At 43.1% G+C, this 24690-nt stretch overlaps 1 protein-coding gene and 1 non-coding gene across 3 annotated transcripts in view; both read right to left on the bottom strand.

Moving 5' to 3' along the window:
- MAP3K13 (mitogen-activated protein kinase kinase kinase 13) overlaps window positions 1-24690 on the bottom strand; it is a 58553-nt gene that overhangs the window by 6123 nt on the left and 27740 nt on the right. For both annotated transcript variants that reach the window (XM_075285057.1, XM_075285058.1), the window contains exons 3-10: window positions 22003-22186; window positions 15812-16003; window positions 15445-15603; window positions 14790-14948; window positions 6705-6813; window positions 2939-3048; window positions 1308-1424; window positions 72-209 (exon numbers count right to left, since the gene is read on the bottom strand). In XM_075285057.1, the coding sequence (XP_075141158.1) occupies window positions 72-209; window positions 1308-1424; window positions 2939-3048; window positions 6705-6813; window positions 14790-14948; window positions 15445-15603; window positions 15812-16003; window positions 22003-22186 (1168 nt within the window). The remainder of the gene's footprint in view (window positions 1-71; window positions 210-1307; window positions 1425-2938; window positions 3049-6704; window positions 6814-14789; window positions 14949-15444; window positions 15604-15811; window positions 16004-22002; window positions 22187-24690) is intronic.
- On the bottom strand, window positions 14382-14488 carry LOC142217784 (U6atac minor spliceosomal RNA). The gene has a single exon (XR_012717427.1). It is a non-coding gene; the product is annotated as a U6atac minor spliceosomal RNA (small nuclear RNA).

Genomic DNA, 24690 nt, shown 5'->3' with positions numbered 1-24690 from the left:
ACACATTTAGATTAATGCTCTATGATCAAAATGGGAAAGGCTTAGATGTTCTAACTGTAGTAGTTCCTCACCGCCTAGTTTGAGATGATGGCTTAGAGGAAGCACCTTTCTTTTTGATCAGTTTCTCCACTGCATTGGGATGGACTATAGGACGAACAGGGTGTCGCTTATATGTCCCGGGGTATTTTTTCTCTACGGCTTGTTCACGCCTAAAAAAGTAATTAGCAATTAGTAATTAGCACACTTAGCTAATCCTAAGTGTGAACACAACCCACAGACTTAAGCAACAGGATACATATTTGACTTCACACGGCAGTCTGATTCTGCATGGCTTAGACTAGGGTTAGAGTCTGGCGGCAACACTTGTTGAAGGGCCTAAGACCGCACTGTCGCTTTGCCAGCATTGCATCTAATGAAAGTAAATGGGCTTGTATTGCAACTTACAAGATGCTGAGACCACAACACAATGGTCACAAGAAATTGAAGCCTGATGGATTCGCTGTCACCATTATGCTGAGGTTATGGCAACTTGTGAGCTGCAACATAATCCCAATTGCTGCCATTAGATATGATGCAAGCAGGACAATACACAAGATCTCTAACTAGAAAGGATGCAGTGATAGCAGTCACTACCAGGTCCTGGACCCTGACAGACCCTAAAAAGTTCCTCTGCCATATAAAATATGCCACTATTCTAAATGGCACAAGATAGGAAGGGGCCATATTCCAAAGTTTGCCAGCCCAGGAGATTCAAGTTATGCTTTTTATTACTCAACAATCTTTGCCTGTGCAACATGTGTTGTGACCAAAGTCAGATTGTAGCCCTAGCCTTAGGCTTCGTTCACATCTGCATTTGTATTCCATTCGGGTGAGTCCGCATGGGGACCCCCCAAACGTAATATCAAATGCAGATGGCAAGTGATGTGCAATGAAAGCACACGGATCCCCCTAGACTATAATGGCATCCGTGTGCTCCCCCTCTTACTGCCCGCATGAATCTACTACTTTTCTGTCCACATGACACATGCGGAGATCTTGCGGAAAGCACAAGTACCCCATTATAGTCTATGGGATCCATGTGCTTTCACTGCACACCGCATTCCATCTGCATTTGGTATTCTGTTCAGGGGGGTCCCCATACGGACTTCCCGAATGGATTACCAACGCAGATGTGAACTAAGGGTTAGGCTGATATTATTAGGAAAATAACAATGACAATCTTGTACTGAACCATATCTACAAGAACAGGATAACTGGTGATAAATGTTTGTGCAGTATGATTTGTGGCAGGACATTTCTGTAGGTACCTGATAAGTTCCTTCTCCCGGACTTCTAGCTGTAGCATTATTGCACTCAGCTCCATGTACAGATTATTCGCTCTCTCCAGCTTACGTTCGTAGTGCTCGCGGATATCCAGTGCATGCCTGCCGGGAATTTATACATTTATCTCAAACACCAATAATAACTAAACAAATGCTACAACTTAGAACTATAACTTCTTGTTATTTTAGAATCTAGGAAATATATACACCAAAATAAGTCATCTTGTTCATATACAAGGAAACAAGAGCACGTCTAATATCTTTATATGGTTACACTGCAATAAACAGAACTAGCACTTGCTAATAATCTGGTGCTCAGTTTCTAATGTTTTAGATGAGTCTTTTTACATATCACTGTATCGGAAACCAATTGACTACCCTACCTACCTAAGATGGGATAGCTTTTATCCTAAATACCTAAAGAACTCCATTGTCTACAGTCAGGCTATCAGATACCATTGCATATGTTCAGACCCTGCAGATAGAGACAAACACCTTGGGGGCCTCAAAAACACATTCTTAAGGCAGGGTTACCATCCAAGAACAATTAAAAACCAAATCACCAGGGCCACCAGGTTACCAAGATCAGAGTTATTAAAATACAATACCAAACAGGAAAACAATTGGGTGCCCCTGGTCGTCACATATAACCCACAGCTGGAGTCGCTGAGAGGAATCACATGCAAATTATATCCACTACTGCAAAAAGACCACCGTCTAAAATCCATATTTCCAGACCCTCCTCTCCTGTGCTATAGACAGCCACCAAACCTCAGGAATATGGTTATTAGCAGCTCACTGTCACCTCCAACTAACACAGGAACATTTCCATGCGGACAGAAAAGGTGCAAAACCTGTCCGCACATACTGACCACCGACAAGATAGAGATACCAAATTCCAACAGGGAATATAAAATCCCAGGCTCGTTCACCTGTAACACATCTAATGTAGTGTATTTAATAATATGCACCAAATGTTCCACTGAAAATCTGTATGTTGGAGAGATGGTCCAGAAGCTTAGAATGCGGATGAACTAACATCGTCATACAATTAGAGAACAAAGAATGGACCTTCCCGTGTCAAAACATTTCAGCAATGAAGATCATAATATCATCAATGGCAAGAAAATTTTGGTTTTAAGAGGGAATTTTAAATCAAGGAAAGAGTGACGGATTTATGAGTACAAGTTTATGACCCTGCTTCAAACATTGCAAGAAGGGATTAATCTGTCACATGGGTTCATGGCATCCTACAGAGATCACTGAACTGAAACAGCCATAGGCACTCTCTGAACTGATAAGAACATTGCAAACTGATGAATTGTTTATTTGTATGTACCAATAAACTTTTTCCACCCTCCCTCCTAGAATTCTATTCCTGAGTGTCCTTTTGTACATAAATATGCATCCTTCAGAAATTGTTTTTAGATATACCTGAAGAAGAAGCCCAGAGCTTTGAAACATTGTAATCTGTCGTCATTATTAGTTAGCCATTAAAAAAGGTATCAACTACTGAAGACTCTCAAGTTTTTTGTTTTTTATATTTCCTACCCACTGGCTAACACGGTACAAAACCAAACATTTTCTTTTTACATGTACAATAGTAATAGACTTACCGTAGCTCTTCCCTGCGCCTTCGGATCAGCTCCTCATCTAACCGATGAATACAGGTTCCCTCACTCTTGATTTTCTCAAAATGCTTCTTCACTTCTTCTCTCCATTCAGCCTGAAATGGATAAAAGACAGTTGTGTCAAGTCACTGAAATCATTCATTGGACCCGTAGTGTACCTCCATATCTCTGTGGTTTAGTAAAAAAACATGTAGTTATTCCACTGGAATGAGAAGTATACAACTTCATATAAAGTTTTACTTTTAGGGAAGAATACACAATAATGGGTCCAGCAGAAGACATCTAAATTTAAAGGGTCCTGAGGTCCATTTTCTAGGGGTTGTTTGAAACTGGGCCACTAGAATCATTTAAACTGGTGGCTCCAAGGAACCTCAGACTGACACTGTATTGCTGTATAGGAAATGAACGTATATCAGCTGCAGTAGCTAGTGCAGGTCACAAACACATTTCATTATCATTTGGCAATTATTTGTAAACCAAACAATACTTTTTTCTCTGCATGAAGCTGACACACACAGGCCCTATTATAGTGTATGGGTTCCATGGGGTTTCTTAGCTAAACTCTTTTTAATGCGTTTGGTTTTCCGTTCAGGGGGTCCTCAAGCAGATACCCTAACAGAATACTGAACTCAGATGTGAACCAAGCCTAACACTGTACTATTATGAACCAAGCCTGCACTATCCAGTTCTAATGCCCACATGCCCTCTACAGTCACTTTCTATAGTAGAAGGTGATCAGTCTGGTCATTCTGGCTGTTTTGTGACTACACCTTGCTGTCATAGCCAACATTAAATGGTTTGTCCACTTTCAGACACATATTAATGTATAATAAAAAGTTATACTATTCCTTATGGGTTTTTTGGATCTCTGCTTGCTGTCAGTCATTCTGTTTACCTCTAGTGGATAAAAAAAAAATCATTCCAAAGTCATGTGATATATACGGTCCATAGTCATGTGATATACAGTCCATGGTCATGTAATGAGATTAATCAAAAAATGTTGTCGCACACACAGGTTTTGTTGCCAAAAAGGGAAATAAATTTATTTACAACACTGTGTACATCATTTGTTGTGCCTTTGGACATAGGGGTCGCAGTAATATGAAAAAGACTAATAGATCACAATAGTTGACGTTTCGGTCGTGTAGACCTTCATCTGAACTGATCTATAGTGTGAATACAATGCATGTAGGATGCGTCCCAGGCATAGGTAGAAGCAGCTCAGTAGCTGTATATATAGTGAAGAGGAGGCAGGGATATGCGTGTGATATACGGTCCATGGTCATGTAATGGACACACAGGTTCACAGCCCGTTACCAGGCAGATGTTTGATTACTGTGTTGTGACTATAGCGAGCTGTGCACCTGTTTGTCCATCACATGACCATGGACTGTATATCACATGACCATGGACTGTATATCACACAATCATGGACTGTATATTACATGACCAAGGACTGTATATCACAAGACCATGGACTGTATATCACACAATCATGGACTGTATATCACATGACCATGGACTGTATATCACATGACCATGGACTGTATATCACACAATCATGGACTGTATATTACATGACCAAGGACTGTATATCACAAGACCATGGACTGTATATCACATGACCATGGACTGTATATCACACAATCATGGACTGTATATTACATGACCAAGGACTGTATATCACAAGACCATGGACTGTATATCACACAATCATGGACTGTATATCACATGACCATGGACTGTATATCACATGACCATGGACTGTATATCACACAATCATGGACTGTATATTACATGACCAAGGACTGTATATCACAAGACCATGGACTGTATATCACATGACCATGGACTGTATATCACAAGTCCATGGACTGTATATCACATGATAATGGACTGTACATTACATGACAATAGACTGATTTTTATTCTTGGAAGTAAGCATACTACATGACATCAAGCAGAGATCTAGAAAACCATGAGCAATTGATACAGGAAGTATACTGGAAAATTACATTCTACTGTGATTTAACTTATACAGCAATTTTCCCTATATATTTTCCCTTCTGTGGGTACGGACCAGATGGGTAAGCCTTGACTCCTTATGTGCATCAATGAGCCTTCATTGCCCATGACCTTGACCTCGTCCCTCCTTGGACCATTTTTTGTAAGTACCAATCACTGCATGCCGGTAACACCTTATAATGGCTGCTTTGGAAATGCTCTGACCCAGCTGTTTAGCCATCACAGTTTATCGGCCAAGTCACTCAAATTCATCCTGCTACTAATACATCAACATTGAGAACTGTTCACTTGCTACCTAATACATCCTACCCTTTGAGAGATGCCATTGTCATGAGATGATGTTATTCCTGGTTTTAATGTTAAGGCTGATTGACATATAGTATAATTGATTATTACCCTTCTATATACGGCTTATGGTAGAGATAATATGTACGTTCTATCAGAAGACAGAGGTTTTCACTTTGGGTACTAAAGGCAAAATAGAGGCAATATCTGGGCAGTCTGAGGCACTGAATTAATAAAGCAGGAGAAGAATAGAAAGCTGCAGCGAGCGGAAGCACTCTAGTTCTAGAAGGCTATTAAAGCTCTTTCAGAGGAGCTGACAATACAAGAGGAGCATAATATGCTCACAAATGCTCTAGCCACTTCAGCCGTCATCAGAGCAGAAAAATGGGCTATTTTTGTCTTGTGCTGAAAACCTCTGAGTCATGTGCGCACGGAGGAGGCTGCATCAGCTCGCACATTATCTGTAACGTGCAAGATGTGCACTGACTCACCTGGGGGCTGCAGGGGGCTTGTTTCAACACAAAAGACATAATGATTGCTATTTCCCCCCCTCCTAATCTACATCATCTTCATGTAAACCATTTCAAATACATCTCCAAAAAAGAAGAAGGCAAAACTGCTATGAAAAACTATTCTTCAAGGTTTTAGTGAAAGGGGTTCTCTGTGGTTAGAAAAAAATGGTCTGCTTTTTTGCCGCACCAACACATTTTTTCATGGGTTGTGGTCTCGAATTGCAGCTCAGCCCATTTACTCAATGGAGGCCGAACTGCAACAACAAACGCATCCCATGGACGAGAAAAGCAATGTTTCTGAAGACAAAAATATATTATTTTACAATGACACCCTATCTGTCGGTCCAAACTTGACCATATAGTGGGTACTGTTATATAGCACATTTAGGGTATTATATACAGTCCCTACTATAAGGAAACCGAGTAGCAGACATAATATATTTATATTAAAGGGTTTTTCCCGTTTGGACTGCCCCTATTCTGATATATGTTAGGAAATGGCCTTCATGTATTCCTGTAGCGAGGCCTGACATGGAGCCCAGATAACTGCGGAGATGAGACATGCACGGCTTAGACCGCTAATAGCGAAAGGTTTTGAGTCGGGGACCCCCTCGATGGCACAAAAGCACTGCGTGATCTAGCTAAAGTGGCTCCGAAGCTTAAAATATGATATTTCTGAATAATTAAAACTTGATCCAATATGCCAGCAAAGTGGCTGACTCTGCCCAGAAATTCAATAACAATATTATCTTTCTTACAACCCTTCCCTGTATCATATACAGTAAATGTAACAAGACCCGAGCAGCACGGAATGAAGTCACAAACCAAAGCTCAATAATTCATTGTTATTGATCTATTCACATTTATACAGAACAAAACGACAAAAAGATGGCTGTTCTACCCAGGAAAAGTAAAGAATATTGTCATACCTGCGATTTAAAATATGTCTCCTGAGGCGTACCCAGGACGTCGGCTGAGGCTATGTCCAAGTGCATGAGGATCTGTCTGAAAGATGGACGGTTCCTGGGTTTGCTTTGCCTGTACAATGCAAGTGACAAGTGATTGATTATAACATAATATACTTTAAGCATCACGTAACAAGGTTCTCTAATTTCAGACAACCCTTTTAAAAGCATATAGTTAAAAAATATACATCTACCATATATCAAACTGTGTTTGTAAAAAATTGCATTGTTGGATCCCTCACACCAATGGTGTCCGCCATACTCCCGTGACTACTATGGGGTCTGTTGGGTTTCTATCATTGTGTCCTTCATTTTACTGGACAAAATATCCTGTATTGGCAGCACATCCCCAGGAATCTGAGTAAACATGGGCTGTGCTGTCGACAATAATGGAAACGAATGGCAGCAGAAAATGATCAGTAGTTCTGAATTTTATTAAGTTATGATGAATAGATTCCCCACTGCCCACTCCGAAAAGGTTATTTAAACACTTGGTATAAAAGTTGTCTTTTTTGGCTTGTAAAGGCAACTAATCTGCCCACGTAAAAGGAACCTAAGAGATAATGAGCATTAAAAGGTAAGAACTAAGACCATGGGGGTACATTTTGAACCCCCTTTTTATAGGTCAGAACAGTGAGACTCTGGTGGGCGCAACCATTTGAATGGCCACCATTCAATAACACATGTCCTCTGCAGCAGCTAGGTGTGGCTTACCTTGGTGATTACTAGAGATGAGCGAGTAGTATTCGAACGAATACTACGGTATTCGAAATACTCGTACTCGATCGAGTACGACTCGCTATTCAAATGGAAAAATTCGATGCAGAACCAGCATTGATTGGCCGGATGCTATACAGTCGGCCAATAAACGCTGGTTCTTCTCCTACCTTTAGAAGTCTTCTCTGTGCAGCTTCCCCACGGCGTCTTCCGGCTCTGAATTCACTCTGCCAGGCATCGGGCCTGGGCAGAGCCGACTGCGCTTGTAGTGCGGACATGGGCAGTCGGCTCTGCCCAGGCCCGATGCCTGGCAGAGTGAATTCAGAGCCGGAAGATGCCGCGGGGATGCTGCAAGGAGAAGACTGCTCGGAGGATCCAGCCCGACCCTCACCCGTGGACTTGGTAAGTGTAATTTGATCGAACGTTGCCTACCCCTGAAACGAGCATTTTCCCCCATAGACTATAATGGGGTTCAATATTCGATTCGAGTAGTCGAATATTGAGGGACTACTCGAAACGAATATCGAATCTCGAACATTTTACTGTTCGCTCATCTCTAGTGATTACCAATGACCACCTGAGTTTTTTGGTGCGTCACCCACAGAAATCAGCCGAGTGAGCCAATTGTTGTCTTGTTGGCAAACCCTTTAATTATTGCAAGATATACAAGTAACAAGGAAAGAAGTAATCCATTTCACAATCTGTTCTTGGATCATCACATAAAAGTTTAATTACAGATCATTAAATACAGCATTGAGAAACACTGACTTACATTAAAGGGGTATTCCAGTCATATAAAGTTATGATATAATATATCACTGGATATCCTATCACTTTCTGATGAAGAATGAAGGCTTCTAATTTAGGACTGCCTCCCCTTCAAAGTTTGCATCATGGCCCCATTCACTTGCATGGAGCTGTACCGCCATCCTCCGGGTTGTGGACCCTTCAATCTTAAGATTGGTTCGCATCCCCGCACCCAAAGCCCGGCAGATCATACAGCGACAATAAACCCTAGTAGAATTCCATCACTTTGTGCGATACCAAAAACCAATGAATTTTAATTTTTTTTTTATGTAAGCAAAATGAGAATACAAAATTTTTCATGTCTCCAGATCTGTTAGAATGTTCTGCCTATGAACATCATTGACAAATCAATATCACATCCTGCATATCATTTCCTGTAATTAGCATAGCCGGCATGAAATATTAATACATAGATTTTGTACGAGCTCCTGCCAATGTAATTTATGTAAAATAGACGTAAAATTAAAGTCTCTGTACATAGAAGAGGCAATGATTAAAATTAGGATGCTGAATAGATTAACTGAGATAATTACTGTATAGAGGATGTAAATAAATGTAGGTGTCACAGTACAGTATAATGGGCCTGAGACGTTCATTTACACATTTACTTCATGAATCATTCAAATATTCTATGCGTTATAGGGAAGATATCATTGCCAGAACACGACTGGAGGAGAAATATTGTCCCGGGGTATAAAGAGTGACAAAGACGTGCTGACAACTGAATATATGTCAAGATTTTCCAGTACAGCGAGGGTGAGGCCTAGTCTCTCAAGCATCTAGACCAGTGGTAGGGAACCTTGGCTCTCCAGCTGTTACAGAACTACAACTCCCAGCATGCATACTTGCTCTGCTGTTCTTGGAAGTCCCATGTAAGTGAATGGAGCATGTTGGGAGTTGTAGTTTCACAGCAGCTGGAGAGCCGAAGGTTCCCTACCCCTGATCTAGACAGATATTATATAGCAATTAGAGATGAGCGAACACTAAAATGTTCGAGGTTCGAAATTCGATTCGAACAGCCGCTCACTGTTCGAGTGTTCGAATGGGTTTCGAACCCCATTATAGTCTATGGGGAACATAAACTCGTTAAGGGGGAAACCCAAATTCGTGTCTGGAGGGTCACCAAGTCCACTATGACACCCCAGGAAATGATACCAACACCCTGGAATGACACTGGGACAGCAGGGGAAGCATGTCTGGGGGCATAAAAGTCACTTTATTTCATGGAAATCCCTGTCAGTTTGCGATTTTCGCAAGCTAACTTTTCCCCATAGAAATGCATTGGCCAGTGCTGATTGGCCAGAGTACGGAACTCGACCAATCAGCGCTGGCTCTGCTGGAGGAGGCGGAGTCTAAGATAGCTCCACACCAGTCTCCATTCAGGTCCGACCTTAGACTCCGCCTCCTCCGGCAGAGCCAGCGCTGATTGGCCGAAGGCTGGCCAATGCATTCCTATGCGAATGCAGACTTAGCAGTGCTGAGTCAGTTTTGCTCAACTACACATCTGATGCACACTCGGCACTGCTACATCAGATGTAGCAATCTGATGTAGCAGAGCCGAGGGTGCACTAGAACCCCTGTGCAAACTCAGTTCACGCTAATAGAATGCATTGGCCAGCGCTGATTGGCCAATGCATTCTATTAGCCCGATGAAGTAGAGCTGAATGTGTGTGCTAAGCACACACATTCAGCACTGCTTCATCAAGCCAATACAATGCATTAGCCAGTGCTGATTGGCCAGAGTACGGAATTCGGCCAATCAGCGCTGGCCAATGCATTCTATTAGCCCGATGAAGTAGAGCTGAATGTGTGTGCTAAGCACACACATTCAGCACTGCTTCATCAAGCCAATACAATGCATTAGCCAGTGCTGATTGGCCAGAGTACGGAATTCGGCCAATCAGCGCTGGCTCTGCTGGAGGAGGCGGAGTCTAAGATCGCTCCACACCAGTCTCCATTCAGGTCCGACCTTAGACTCCGCCTCCTCCGGCAGAGCCAGCGCTGATTAGCCGAAGGCTGGCCAATGCATTCCTATGCGAATGCAGACTTAGCAGTGCTGAGTCAGTTTTGCTCAACTACACATCTGATGCACACTCGGCACTGCTACATCAGATGTAGCAATCTGATGTAGCAGAGCCGAGGGTGCACTAGAACCCCTGTGCAAACTCAGTTCACGCTAATAGAATGCATTGGCCAGCGCTGATTGGCCAATGCATTCTATTAGTCCGATGAAGTAGAGCTGAATGTGTGTGCTAAGCACACACATTCAGCACTGCTTCATCAAGCCAATACAATGCATTAGCCAGTGCTGATTGGCCAGAGTACGGAATTCGGCCAATCAGCGCTGGCTCTGCTGGAGGAGGCGGAGTCTAAGGTCGGACCTGAATGGAGACTGGTGTGGAGCGATCTTAGACTCCGCCTCCTCCAGCAGAGCCAGCGCTGATTGGCCGAATTCCGTACTCTGGCCAATCAGCACTGGCTAATGCATTGTATTGGCGTGATGAAGCAGTGCTGAATGTGTGTGCTTAGCACACACATTCAGCTCTACTTCATCGGGCTAATAGAATGCATTGGCCAGCGCTGATTGGCCAGAGTACGGAACTCGACCAATCAGCGCTGGCTCTGCTGGAGGAGGCGGAGTCTAAGATCGCTCCACACCAGTCTCCATTCAGGTCCGACCTTAGACTCCGCCTCCTCCAGCAGAGCCAGCGCTGATTGGCCGAATTCCGTACTCTGGCCAATCAGCACTGGCTAATGCATTGTATTGGCGTGATGAAGCAGTGCTGAATGTGTGTGCTTAGCACACACATTCAGCTCTACTTCATCGGGCTAATAGAATGCATTGGCCAATCAGCGCTGGCCAATGCATTCTATTAGCGTGAACTGAGTTTGCACAGGGGTTCTAGTGCACCCTCGGCTCTGCTACATCAGATTGCTACATCTGATGTAGCAGTGCCGAGTGTGCATCAGATGTGTAGTTGAGCAAAACTGACTCAGCACTGCTAAGTCTCTGCATTCGCATAGGAATGCATTGGCCAGCCTTCGGCCAATCAGCGCTGGCTCTGCCGGAGGAGGCGGAGTCTAAGGTCGGACCTGAATGGAGACTGGTGTGGAGCGATCTTAGACTCCGCCTCCTCCAGCAGAGCCAGCGCTGATTGGTCGAGTTCCGTACTCTGGCCAATCAGCGCTGGCCAATGCATTCTATTAGCCCGATGAAGTAGAGCTGAATGTGTGTGCTTAGCACACACATTCAGCTCTACTTCATCAGGCTAATAGAATACATTGGCCAATCAGCGCTGGCCAATGCATTCTATTAGCTTGATGAAGCAGAGTGTGCACAAGGGTTCAAGCGCACCCTCGGCTCTGATGTAGCAGAGCTGAGGGTGCACAAGGGTTCAAGTGCACCCTCGGCTCTCCTACATCAGAGCCGAGGGTGCGCTTGAACCCTTGTGCAGCCTCGGCTCTGCTACATCAGAGCCGAGGGTGCGCTTGAACCCTTGTGCACACTCTGCTTCATCAAGCTAATAGAATGCATTGGCCAGCACTGATTGGCCAGAGTACGGAATTCGGCCAATCAGCGCTGGCCAATGCATCCCTATGGGAAAAAGTTTATCTCACAAAAATCACAATTACACACCCGATAGAGCCCCAAAAAGTTATTTTTAATAACATTCCCCCCTAAATAAAGGTTATCCCTAGCTATCCCTGCCTGTACAGCTATCCCTGTCTCATAGTCACAAAGTTCACATTCTCATATGACCCGGATTTGAAATCCACTATTCGTCTAAAATGGAGGTCACCTGATTTCGGCAGCCAATGACTTTTTCCAATTTTTTTCAATGCCCCCAGTGTCGTAGTTCCTGTCCCACCTCCCCTGCGCTGTTATTGGTGCAAAAAAGGCGCCAGGGAAGGTGGGAGGGGAATCAAATTTTGGCGCACTTTACCACGTGGTGTTCGATTCGATTCGAACATGGCGAACACCCTGATATCCGATCGAACATGTGTTCGATAGAACACTGTTCGCTCATCTCTAATAGCAATAAATATTGTCAGCATTATTGGGCCTGAAAAAAATCTACAGTACAACTTACAATATACATACAGAATAAGACCTTTTGAATATCATATGTTTTCTGTAGGTTACATAGAACTGGAAGTGCTGATTCCTGCAGGGTCATGCCTATAGGTTATAATAGGGAACACAAGGGCTGTACCACATTTGTGTATTCCGTATGCAGTGCATTAATGGTATCAGTATTCACATGTAGGGTTGAGCCGATCATGAGATTTCAGGATCGTCTTAAAAATCCGATTTTTGATCATTTTCCAGCCGATCCCGATCGTTAAATTTGCTCGATCGCCGATCGCGATCCCGATTGCTCAACCCTATTCACATATTATACTCTGCATATGCTTTTGCACAGCAAATCATATTGTATATTCAATGCCAGACTTGTCAGGGGACACTGCCAAAAGATATACCGCCTTCAATATACTACAGCAATATATCAACACCCTGTCTAAGACTCATCTTGTTAAGGAGTCAGTCGGTATTCTTCGCCGCACATGGATTGGGCATTCTTTTTATTCTATGTACTGTATTCCATAGTGGTGTTTTACTGGACTGTCTTGTAGAGTGTATTATGGCTGCTGGGTCAATTGTGTAGCTCCACATGCAACCATGTACTATATCATATAGTCCTTTTATTCCTCAATGACCTGCTTTTTCTGAACATCTTCTTTTACCCCTCCAAGTTGCTTAGTGTGTTGCCATTTTATTTCTTGCTGTCTTTACTAATGTACACAACACCCAGCAACACCCTCCATCTCTGTGCAGCCCTTTTATCACCTATGCTTCCCCTGATACTTTCCTCCGAAGTCACAGACAAGGAGTCCTAGCACCTTCAGGTCTGTATAGTGTCATTATTTGGGCCTTTATGTTACTTTTATATCGAATTTGTTATTTGGACACTGACTCTGCTATATAACACACTCATCTCACTATTTTTGTTTAGCTTTCCTGTAGGGGGCATTCACACGGAGGAAGTTGGGGCTGATTCTGGCTTGGACTATGCATCAGAATCAGCGCTGAAAAAAAAGCCTCCAATTGACTTCAATGGATTCCGTTTCCCGCGTGTAACCCATTGAAATCAATGGGTGAAAAAACCCTTCCAAGTCAATGGGAGGCTTTTTTCAGCGCTGATTCTGATGTGGAGTCCACACCAGAATCAGCACCAACTTCCTCTGTGTGAAACCTAGTTTTAACCAGAGAAGTGTCACACCTGGAAAGTGGTTGGGAAAGGCAAAAAATGGCATGAGACACCAAACTAAAGCCAGCCATGAACATGGACACCAAGCACCTGCCAAATAAGTACAGACACAGACTACAGACAGCATTCAGAAAGCAAGTTTTTTGTTTTTAACAGGTTCATAGCATTTTCAGTGTCTGCAGTGTCTGCAACTCCAGTATTAGCAGCCAATGGCACTCTATGTTTTTAGAGTATGTTCACACAAAAATCCTCTCCAAAACCCAACCATGTGTTGAGGCTGAGCTTCGATCTTCTGCCATGGGTATAACAGTGATCTTGCTGTAGAAACTGCAGTAAGATCAACATTTTCTGCAGCACTTTACACCCACTGCCAATTACTGTCCCATATAGGGCTCACGATCTAAATTCCCTATTGGTACGTCTTGGAGTGAGGGAGGAAACTGGAGTACCCAGAGGAAACCCATGCAAATAAGGGGAAGAACATACAGATGTAGCCATATTCAACTTGAATCTGATATCTTGATTGATCTTAATAACTCACAACAGAAGCCATTGAAAAAACGTCTACATTTGTACAATCTCCTTGGAGAGCTTGTCCTTTGTCAGGTTTGAACTTAGGACTAGAGATGAGCGAACACTGTTCGGAACAGCCGTTCCGAACAGCACACTCACAGCACGCTCCCATGGAAATGAATGGAAGCGGCCGGCACGAGGGGGCGGTTAAGCGGTGCTTCCATTCATTTCTATGGGAGCGTGCTGTTCGGATCGGCTGATCCGAACAGTGTTCGCTCATCTCTACTTAGGACTCCAGTACTGCAAGGCAACTGTGCTAACCACTGAGCCACCCAAAAGAAACTGGCCAGATGCCAGGTAGGTGTCAATGCCTTAACCATATAACTGTTGTAGTTCACAAGGTGTCAAGAAGTGCTCACCATCTCCCCTTTAATACAGCGTACTGGAAACAAATCACTGCCTCCCATTGAAAATAGTGGGACACAGAATTACCTTTTTGGAGAGGATTTTGAGGCAGAATGCTTTATCAAATTCATCTTTTTTTTTTAAAATAAACTTAATATGAAGACTGCAAAACATTCATATAGTGTAAAAAGAACCCTAAAAGTAGTGTTATACTGGGGCCTTGTACTACACTTCAATGTGACCTGCCAACAATTTCACTGTATTTTCTAATATATATATATATATATATATATATATATATATATATATATATCTCAATAGAGACAAAGACGCTTACCATGTCTGCTTCATGAGGATTTTGAAGCCATCGGGACAAGTAGAGGGAACTGGAAGATGGAGACTGTTGCTTCCGACACCCCAGATAATGGCTGATGAATCCACATCCTTGTATGGGATCTCTCCGGTCAATAACTCCCACAGCAAAACCCCAAAAGACCTGACACATCATCAATACAGAGTTATTATAAAACAGACATAAAATATCATACATGAACATGAAAATATCATTTGTACTGTATATGTAGATAAAAGCCAGGGATCTACTGGATTACTTTTGCATGCCTTGACATGAAATCAGAGGCTTATGGGGGTATAATGGGGCTGCTTACACGTCTGTTAGAGCCATATTAGGGTAAGTTCCCATGGTAGAAGACTTTGCAGCATCCCACTCCTGATTGGGCCCTGACGAAAGGGTCTAAGCAGGTGGGTGTTTTGAGCCTGAGACGCGACTATTGGTATAAGTCAGAAGACGAATGGAGCTGTAATGGAGCTGTATGCAGTAATGCATAACTCAGTTTGAGTCCCCGGTGTAAAATTCATTATTGAGATGATCATTATTTGCTTCTTTACTATCTCATATAACTCATGACATAAATGTCGATAGGACAGAATACAGACACATATACGGTACATGTACAATAGTGACTACTAACCAAATGTCCACTTTTTCTGAGACAGGCTCATTGCGGATAACTTCAGGAGCCATCCATGCCACAGTGCCCGCAAACGACATCTTGGTGCTTTTGTCGCTTAGTTCTTTGGATGTACCAAAGTCCGAAATCTTCACTGTATCTGTGTGGGTGACTAGGACACTGCAAAGGAGAAAATTATACTCAGTATCTGCCTTCACAAAAACATCACAATAGTCTCATTTTTTATTAACACTGAAATGACATGTGCTGTCCATAATTTGTGCTGTCCATAATTTGTGCTGTCCATACAATACATCTTCTACCACTACTAATAATAAGGTGACTATGGCAGTTCCTATATTTGTATCATGATATATTTAACACTTACTTGGGTGATTTGAGATCCCTATGGATTATCTTGTGCAGGTGGAGGTAGTTCATGCCACTAGCGATCCCACTTGACCAGTCCACCAGGAGCCTTGGGGTGACCTTTCTTCCAGCCCTGAGTACCTCGTAAAGCTGTCCATGAGCACAGTACTCCATGATAAGGCAGTAACAAGGAGCCTGGGTACAAACACCTCTGTAGGGAGCAAAGAGGGGGATATAAGAGATCAGGTTAATAAAGGGAGCACATAATGTATCATATATGGCAATAAAGATATATACAGCAAATAAAAACAGATAGTCTAGTATGTAATCATAGGGAAACTACAGAGTTTATGTAGTTACGACTGGGTTTACGCATTGTGGTAGTGCCATTCATCATTGCCTTGTCAAAGAAGTGTACCCCTATGTAGTCAAGGACATCAGACTATGTATGTGCTCTTTATAGGGGTTGTTCCTTTTTTTGTAACCGCTTTTTTAGACCTGGTTCCCATCTCCGTTCAGTATTCCGTTTGGGGAGTCCACTTGGGGACCCCCCTAAATGGAATACCAAACGCATTACAAAGTAGTTAGCTAAGAGAGCACACGGACCCCATAGACTATAATAGGGTTTGTGTGTTTTTTGCGCGATGTCCACATGAAACATGCTACTGGCCAAAGTGTGAAAAGCGAGATGAGCGAGTACTATTCGAAACTGCCATTTCCAATAGCACGCTTCCATAAGAATGAATGGATGCAGCCAGCACGCAGCCTGTGCCGGCTAGCTAACATCTCTAGTAACACTTACCTGCACAGATCGCTGCCGCTCTCCGCTGTTCTCGCTCCTCTTCTCGCCTCGCTGCCCCCACCTCCCAGGTTAGTGTTACAGACCTAGGAAGAAGGCGGGCTTGTGGCTTAGGAGAGTTTGGGCAGGTACTGGGAGGGCAGACGTGAGTGATGCACTCACGTCTCCCCACCCACACTCTCCTAAGCCACAAGCCCCGCTTTCTTCCTAGGTCTGTAACACTAACCTGGGAGGCGGGGGCAGCGAGGCGAGAAGAGGAGCAAGAGCAGCAGGGAGCGGCAGCGATCTGTGCAGGTAAGTGGACACCAGAGGGGACTAAGTAGCCAGAGGATTTTTTTTTTAATCACTACACAGCGTGGAGTCTAAAAATTAAAGCATTCAATTTTTAGACTCCATGCTGTGTAGTGAATAGGATCGTTTTTAAAATCCGATCTTCGATTATTAAAAAAATCCCACTGACTTGCATTAGGATCGGAATTGGGTTTGGGATCGGGTTCGAATGGAAAATGATCAGAAATCGGATTTTAAAAACGATCCTGAAATCTCAAGATCGGCTAAACCCTAACAAAAAAATGTAATTCTATATATGGTATCAACCCAAAAATAAACGCAAAGCCAAACAATTGTGAGATTCCAGCTTTGTGCCTGAATGTTCGCTGATTTTAATTTTCACTTGCAGAACGGATGGAGGATGGGATGAAACGCTTCGGATTTGGAGATCAAAGTAAAACCTGTCGTCTGGTGATGGAGACGATGATGGTGCAGTGCGCATCTGCATACGGTGTCTCCTGAACATCCTAACTTAGCAGCCTCCCTCACCTTAAATGAACTCGCTACGAGCTCCAGCCTGTTTACTGTATGTGCCACAAAAATCAGATAGGGGGAAACAGAGAGAAACGCAGGAGAATGTAAAGAAAAGGCTTAGGAGAGGGGACAGCGTATCAAGAAAAGGGATTATGTAAATGTGAGCGACAGCAGGTTATGTGTTAAAGGGATGCAATGATGATGAGTGGGCAGGGAGGAAGGCGGCAGAAGACGGGAAGAAAGGACGACATTACACGAGCAACGCTTTATAAAACAAGAACAAGCTCCTATATGCTGTACTATGTTCTTTAATGCAAAATGTCAATGCCCTAAAATACGGTTATCAGATTGGAAGGTTTCCATTGAACATAACTATATTTACATTTATAGAGAATTAGCATCTGCCCGCGACTTCATCCGTGGGTTGGCGGTGGTGCTGAGCTGCGTACAGTTGGTGTATTGCTGGGGCAGAGGTTCCGCCGTGCGCCAAGGCGGACCCTTTTCGCTGCTGTAGTGGTGTTCTCTTTCTCCCGCTGTACCTCCCGTGCCCCCCCACCCTCTTACCTCCTACGGGTCCCCCATCTTGCGGCACCGCTTGCACCCCTCTGTGGACCCACCTTTCCGGGGGCCCCCATCCTCCCCCGCGGTTGCACCTCTGCTCCCGCGGCAAGCCTTCTCCCGTGCTCTCCCTGCCTTGTGTGTCCGGGTCTCCCCCTTGTACCCTCCAAACTGTAGCCTGTGCACCATCCTCCCACGCGCTACTCAGGGTCACCAATGTTTTGCCCGTGGGCCCTTACACGGTCGACCCGACGTACCGGCACCCTACAGTCCCCCGGGGCTCCCCAGGGCCCTACACACCTTGCCCGTGGCCCAATGGTTGGCTCACCCTACCTGCACCCTACAGTCTCCAGGTGTACTTACTGAGCCGGCCGAGCCGATGGACATGTTGTCCCGCGCAGAGTACCGCAGCTTGGCCGTGTCGGTTCCCATGGCATGTTGCACAATCGCCGCTGCCGTCGATAGAGTTGTCGTGGCATGCGGAGCAGGCGGCGTAGCTGCAGCGCTCCGGAGCCGTGAGTAGCCGACATGTTGGCCAGGGCACAGAGGAGCCCGGCCCGCCCACAGACTGCCTTGGACGTATCGGTCCGCACTACTTCTCCACCAGCCCGCCCAGAGCCTGCCTCGCACCAATGGGAGAGCCGCTGACAGACCTGTGATAACGTTATCTCAGGTCCTGCAGCGGCACCGGCGTATTGTTTTGCCAGTCTCGGCCGGGCTGTCGGGGTAGTGCGCGTCTCGTGAAGTGGCCTATGTTTCCTTCCGGCAAAATATCTAGGTATGTGCAAAATCTCAGTCAAATCCGTTCAAGTCACTGGAAGGCTTTTGACGAATTCCGCGTCAGAATCCGCGCACGGAAACTCTGTGTCAATAAACCCTAAATGGGACAAGGTAGATAGGGGTTCCATTACAGATATTACATTGGAGCCCAGAAGGTTCAAATTATACCTCTGACAAGTTGTCAGGCAGGGAAACTATGAGAAGGTAACCTGTCCACAATAAGGAAATCATGGATGGGCGCCTGAAAGTTCCTGAATTCATGGTCATATCCATTGGTAACCAATGAAGACAAAAAATCTCACTACTAAGATGACATCTTTAAAATCTTTAAAAAAGTTTAAGCACACAATTTATAATTATTTATATTTACAAAAAAGCATAATTTTAATTGTCTACAAATTAGATATTGTAATGTTTGTTAGAAAACTCCTTTAAGTGTTAGCATGAATGAGTTATAGTGCTCACCATACACATGAAATTGGCTATAAGTGCATGTTTATTTTAATAGGGCAGGTGGAGTACAATATCTCCTTTTTTACGTAGATTTTGAGCCCCATATAGGACTCACAATGTACTTTTTTTTTCCCCTATCAGTATGTCTTTGTAGAATGAGAGGAAATCCATGCAAACATGGGGAGAACATACAAACTCCTTGCAGATGTTGTTTCTGGCCAGATTCGAACCCAGGACTCCAGAGCTGCAAGGTGGCAATGCTAACCACTGAGCCATCATGTTGCAACTGAGTACAATATCTCCTTGGTCATCATTCCAGATATACACAATCTTCAACGCCATGCATGCTCTCCTATGAATTCTGGGGAAGAATATGCGTAAAGGTTTTCCTTGAAGGAGAAAGGCAAACTATCTCTATCACCACCTATTGAAAGTTAGGTCATTATAAGCTAGTGCCCGACCTTGAAGATGCCTTGTGCCAAAGCAGTAAATCTCTTCCTAAAGGAAAATGGTGTCTTCTCCTGATCAAAGTGATTTTCTGCTTTGGTTTATATCCCAAATCATATCACAAGGCTTCTTGAAAGTCAAGCTTACCTTCCAAGTCACAATGCTAGATGCGGGGTTTTTTTTCCCATCAAGGAAAAGTGATTTGCATATTCTTGCCCATATTTTAATCGGAAGAGGGAAATAAGCTACTGACAAACCTCCGGCGGAAAAGGGATCGGCCATATTAAAATACCATCTGCCCAATGTTTCTCCTAACGTCGTATCTCAGGAAGACAAACATATTTATAGGTCTGTCCAGACAAAATACAGAAAATCAGATATTTCAAATTGAGCATAATAAGAAGCATGTCTCCAGTACCCAAAAAAAAAGAAAAATAGCTACGTTCTGGCTTTTAGTGAATCATACATACATTAATGTAAATTTTTGAGTGGCCACAATATTCTTTCATAAGAGTTCAAGCCACATATGCTCCATATCAGTCACTATAGCATAGAGATGTCACTATATCATTATACCTATGCCAATAACCTTGTGCAGCCTGCAGATGCCAGTCTCTGATTCCTCCATAAAACCATGCCATCCTTAGATTATCCTACATCCTTACAGATAATCCTAATCTTTAGGTTGGCCTTAGATATGGTTTTCAGGCAGAAACACAACAAGACCTGCAAAATCTTTGGATGTTGTCAACTTGCCAGGCAAAGGATGGTGTCTATCTGAGATTTTGGGACTATGGGATTTATTTACAGGGTTGGTGCCCTGACCTCTTGAATTTTGAACTTTTGTCCATTTACCACATTTAGGTGTTATTTGTATTGGCATCCCAGGACAAAGTCACCACAACCTAAAAGTAAAGTTGGTAATGTAGTCAATACTCTTTTTTTCACCTTTATCTAAGTTATGTTGAAATGTGTAAATTTTTAGACTCATTAAATGGCCAAAAATCATGTCAAGTGTTCTCACGCAAGTTATTCTACACTTGTACTCCGAACATCATTGCATCACAGACTGCAAAACAATGTCATAAAAAGATAATAAAATCTAACTATAAAAAGGTATACAAGTGCGATGCTGCCTCGAAAGGAACGTTGAATGTGACGAACAACTGTGTTCGGTTTTCACTTGGAGACCCCTCCCCCGAATGGAAACCTATACGCATTAAAGGGCAGTTACCTAAGGAAACCCGTGTACCCCATAGACTGAAATGGGGTCCGTGTGGTTTCTGCAGGTGAGAACCAGAACCAATAAAAGAATTATTTATAACTTCCCTACTTTGTGCCTGAATTTGTCATTATACCAGAGGCCCAGTGCTCTTCTGTTGTACTGTCAAGGAGAATGATAATCCCTTAAAGGGGTTGTCTAGGCAAAATTGGACAACCATTTTAATTTTTAAATCAACTGGGGGCAGTGAATAAAATTCAAAAAATTCATACTCACCTGTCCCTGATGCCAAGTCCAATCACCAGCTTCAGTGAAACTATGGAAAAGACCTGTTCAGCAGAAGGATCGGAAGGCGCTGAGTGGACACCAGAGCATTGGGAACAGGTGAGTATGAATTTTTTTTAGTTTTTACAATGCCCCCAGCTGATTTAAAAGTTAACTGGACAACCCCTTTAAGGCAATGTCCCATAAAGACCCCATATATCAAGACAGAAGAACTTTGTTGGGTGAGACTCCACCGACTGCCAGTGGGTCCTCATTTAGAAAAGGAGGTGTTAAGATTTTCTTAAGACCTACTTCAAAGTAACCATGGCTCAGTGGTTAGCACTGCAGCTTTGCTGCGCTGGAGTCCTAGGTTCAAATCCTGCCAAGGGCAACATCTGCAAGGAGTTTGTATGTTCTCCCCGTTTTTGCATGGGTTTCCTCTGGGTACTCCGGTTTCCCCATACATCAAAGACATACTGATAGGGAATGTAGATTGTGAGCCCTATATGGGGCAGTGACTGACAATATCTGTAAAGCGCTGCAGAATATGATGGCGCTATATAAGTAAGCATAATAAATAATGGAATATATTTTGAAGGAAGTCCGGCCTTGTTACGGACAAGTGAAAAGTAAGGTTTTTACAAGGTCATTATAAATCAAAGCTCTCTGCTACGAAAACTGTAAGAATGAAGGTAAAATTGGATGACCATTTTCAGATTTCTTCTGCAATAAATACGTTTTATGGTGACAATCTGTATTTTTCCTAACCATAATTCTTACAAGCAAGGCATTAGCCCAAAAAGGATTATTATAGATGATTCATTCACAGGATTTAAAAGGTATATGGATGAGTCATGTAATGGGCAGTAATCACGGTACATACTTGAAAGCAATGATGTTGGGGTGCTTCAACTTCCTCAGGTGCTTAATATCAGTCTCTTTTTGTTCTCTCACTTTCTTGATTGCAACTTCTTCTCCTCGAAACTTCCCCAGGAAAACGGCTCCTTGTGCCCCACTGCCCAGCCACTGCAGCTCCGAAATCTCCTCGAATGGCACCTCCCAAGTGTCTAAGAAATAACCAAAAGATCAAAGGTACTTAAGTGTACATTATACAGGACGTTACATATTGTCAGCTATATATATATATATATATATATATATATATATATATATAGCAAAATGTATATGCTCGGCAGTAAGAATACATATATTATAGCATTAGGTATTCCGTTCTATTGGAATCCTTGTCTTCTGCTTGGTCATGGGATCCCCAAACGGAATACTAAACGCATTGACTAGTGGAACATGCGGAGAGAAAAGTAGTTCATGAACTACTATCGTCTCCGGATGACTTGTGCGGACATCGCATGGAAAACACACGGACCTTATTATAGTCTATGGGGTCCGTGTGCTTTCATTGCTCACCGCTTGTCAATGCGTTTGGGGGGGGGTCCCCAAGAGGACTTCCGAGACGGAATACCAAAAACGTAGATGTGAACCGGGCCTTGTTGATTTAAATGAATTGTATCTGATCATGTTGCTATTTATTAGTTATTTTCATGAATCTACTGTAGTATCTAAGCACACTATGATATTGTATAGAAGATGGTGCCATTGCTGCTTTATACACAGCTATCAAGGATCTCACCTCTATGACATTTTACCACATATATCTTAGATCTTACAATTAGGGCTGTAGTTGAAGTCAAGACCACTTTTGGGTAGAGTTGAAGTCGAAAAACAACTACCAGATGACTCAGGCTTAAAAATACAATGATGATGATGATTTTTAATTATATTATACAATTATTAAAGTGGCATAATTAATAAGATGTATAGTCACTAGGTTTTTAATAAATTAGAGGATCTTTACTGCTTGTGACTGACCCTGGCTGCCATGTATGAAGGAGCCTGAGGAGGAGTCAGAGGCAGCCTGAGGAAAAATAGAGGAATCGGAGTCGGTGGTTTGGCCTAGCAGCTCCACAGCTCTGGATACAATTCACACCTTTTATAGACAGGATATTAAGAAGTCATTTCTTTATCTGTTGGATATGCTCTTGTTCTTTTATTTGCCCTTTCCCCCTATGTAGGAAACGTCACCTACTGTTTTATTATAATTGTTTATATGTAATAAAATACTTGTAAAACGGAATGACTATGGAATGAGTTTACTATTCCCTTTATGCTAGGAAACAGCATAGATGGGAATGGTTGTGGCACATAGTCTGCTCACCACTTTTTTTTAATGTAGATTGTGAGCCCCATATGTGGTTCATAATCTACATCAGTATGGGAGGAAAGCCATGCAAACACAGGGAGAACATACAAACTCCTTGCAGTTATTGTTCTTGGCAGGATTTGAACCTAGGACTCCAGCATTGCAAGGTTGCAGTGCTAACCACTGAGCCACCATGTTGCTCACTTTTTATGAATATGAATGGAGCAAGCCAGAGATCAAATTGGGCAAAATGGCGATGCCCTGGCCTGACAAATTTGCTTTGAAAGCTGGCATGACTTACACCTGAAATCTATGACATTTTCTGACTGGTGTAGACTTCAGTTCTAGTACACAGAAGAACAGAACCATTGTGACTTCCCAGAATGGAGGTGATAGAGATTTTGGGGCTATAATGTGGGACAGGGTATTTCTGTAGGGTCTTAGTAAGATGCAGATGAAAAGAGTCAAGTCAGGCAACAAGTGGGGATGTTTGCTTAGAATGAAGGTTAATTTGGGAGAAAGGGGTTACAGAGAGGTGATAGGTCAGAGTGATCAGGTGGTGCCTTAGGGGTATAAAAAATAAGGGGAGGGAATAGCTAATAAAATTTCTGAGTTAACTGCCCTCCCCCATAGTTTTAGTTTCACTGAATGTATTTACTACGTCATAAGAATATATGTTACATTGGAACTTATGTAAGGAAGAATCACGGCGCTTCAACCAACAAGGATGAGGAAATCTGGTGACCCCAGTGCCAGTAGGGCTTTGGTTGGGCACCAAGTCAACTCCTGTAGTGAGGAGACACAGCTTGGGCCATTGGTCCATCAATGTAGGTGAGCAGCCCCAGGTGCTGACTCCAAGTAAATGGCCGAGGACAATGTAATGTAGTTGAGGTGCCACAGTTTGCTCCCTAAGATGTTTATTTTGTTACTACATAAGAATAGTCTTCCCTTTCTGGCAAAAATTGTGTCCTGAATGCTTCAGTATGGAGAGGTGATAACATTGCGGGGAAGACTAGCATTTGCACTCCTTATAGGACATATGGAAAGAGGTTGTCCTAGTGAGACGACCACTTAATGTCTTAATTATTTGTTATTTTTAATTATCCTCTTCCATAATTATGTTGAACCTGGGGAACAGAAGGGCATCTAGCATGCAGAATAATAGGCACTATACCGTGTAGTGCAGAGATATTTAATGTTGCTACTGTCTAGGGAGTAACAAACAGCTGCTAACTATATATTCACCCCTTCTCCAATGATAAACACCCACAAGTCTGTCATTGCAGGCAGAATCCCCTTGACAGTAGAATATATAATATATTCTGTGTCCTAGACCCCACTCCCACCTTTCCA

This window comes from Leptodactylus fuscus, chromosome 8 (genome assembly GCF_031893055.1).
Source record: "Leptodactylus fuscus isolate aLepFus1 chromosome 8, aLepFus1.hap2, whole genome shotgun sequence".
In the NCBI taxonomy this organism is placed as follows: Eukaryota; Metazoa; Chordata; class Amphibia; order Anura; family Leptodactylidae; genus Leptodactylus; species Leptodactylus fuscus.
The sequence above is the reverse complement of the archived record's forward strand: the minus strand, read 5'-3'. Positions and strand labels throughout refer to the sequence as shown.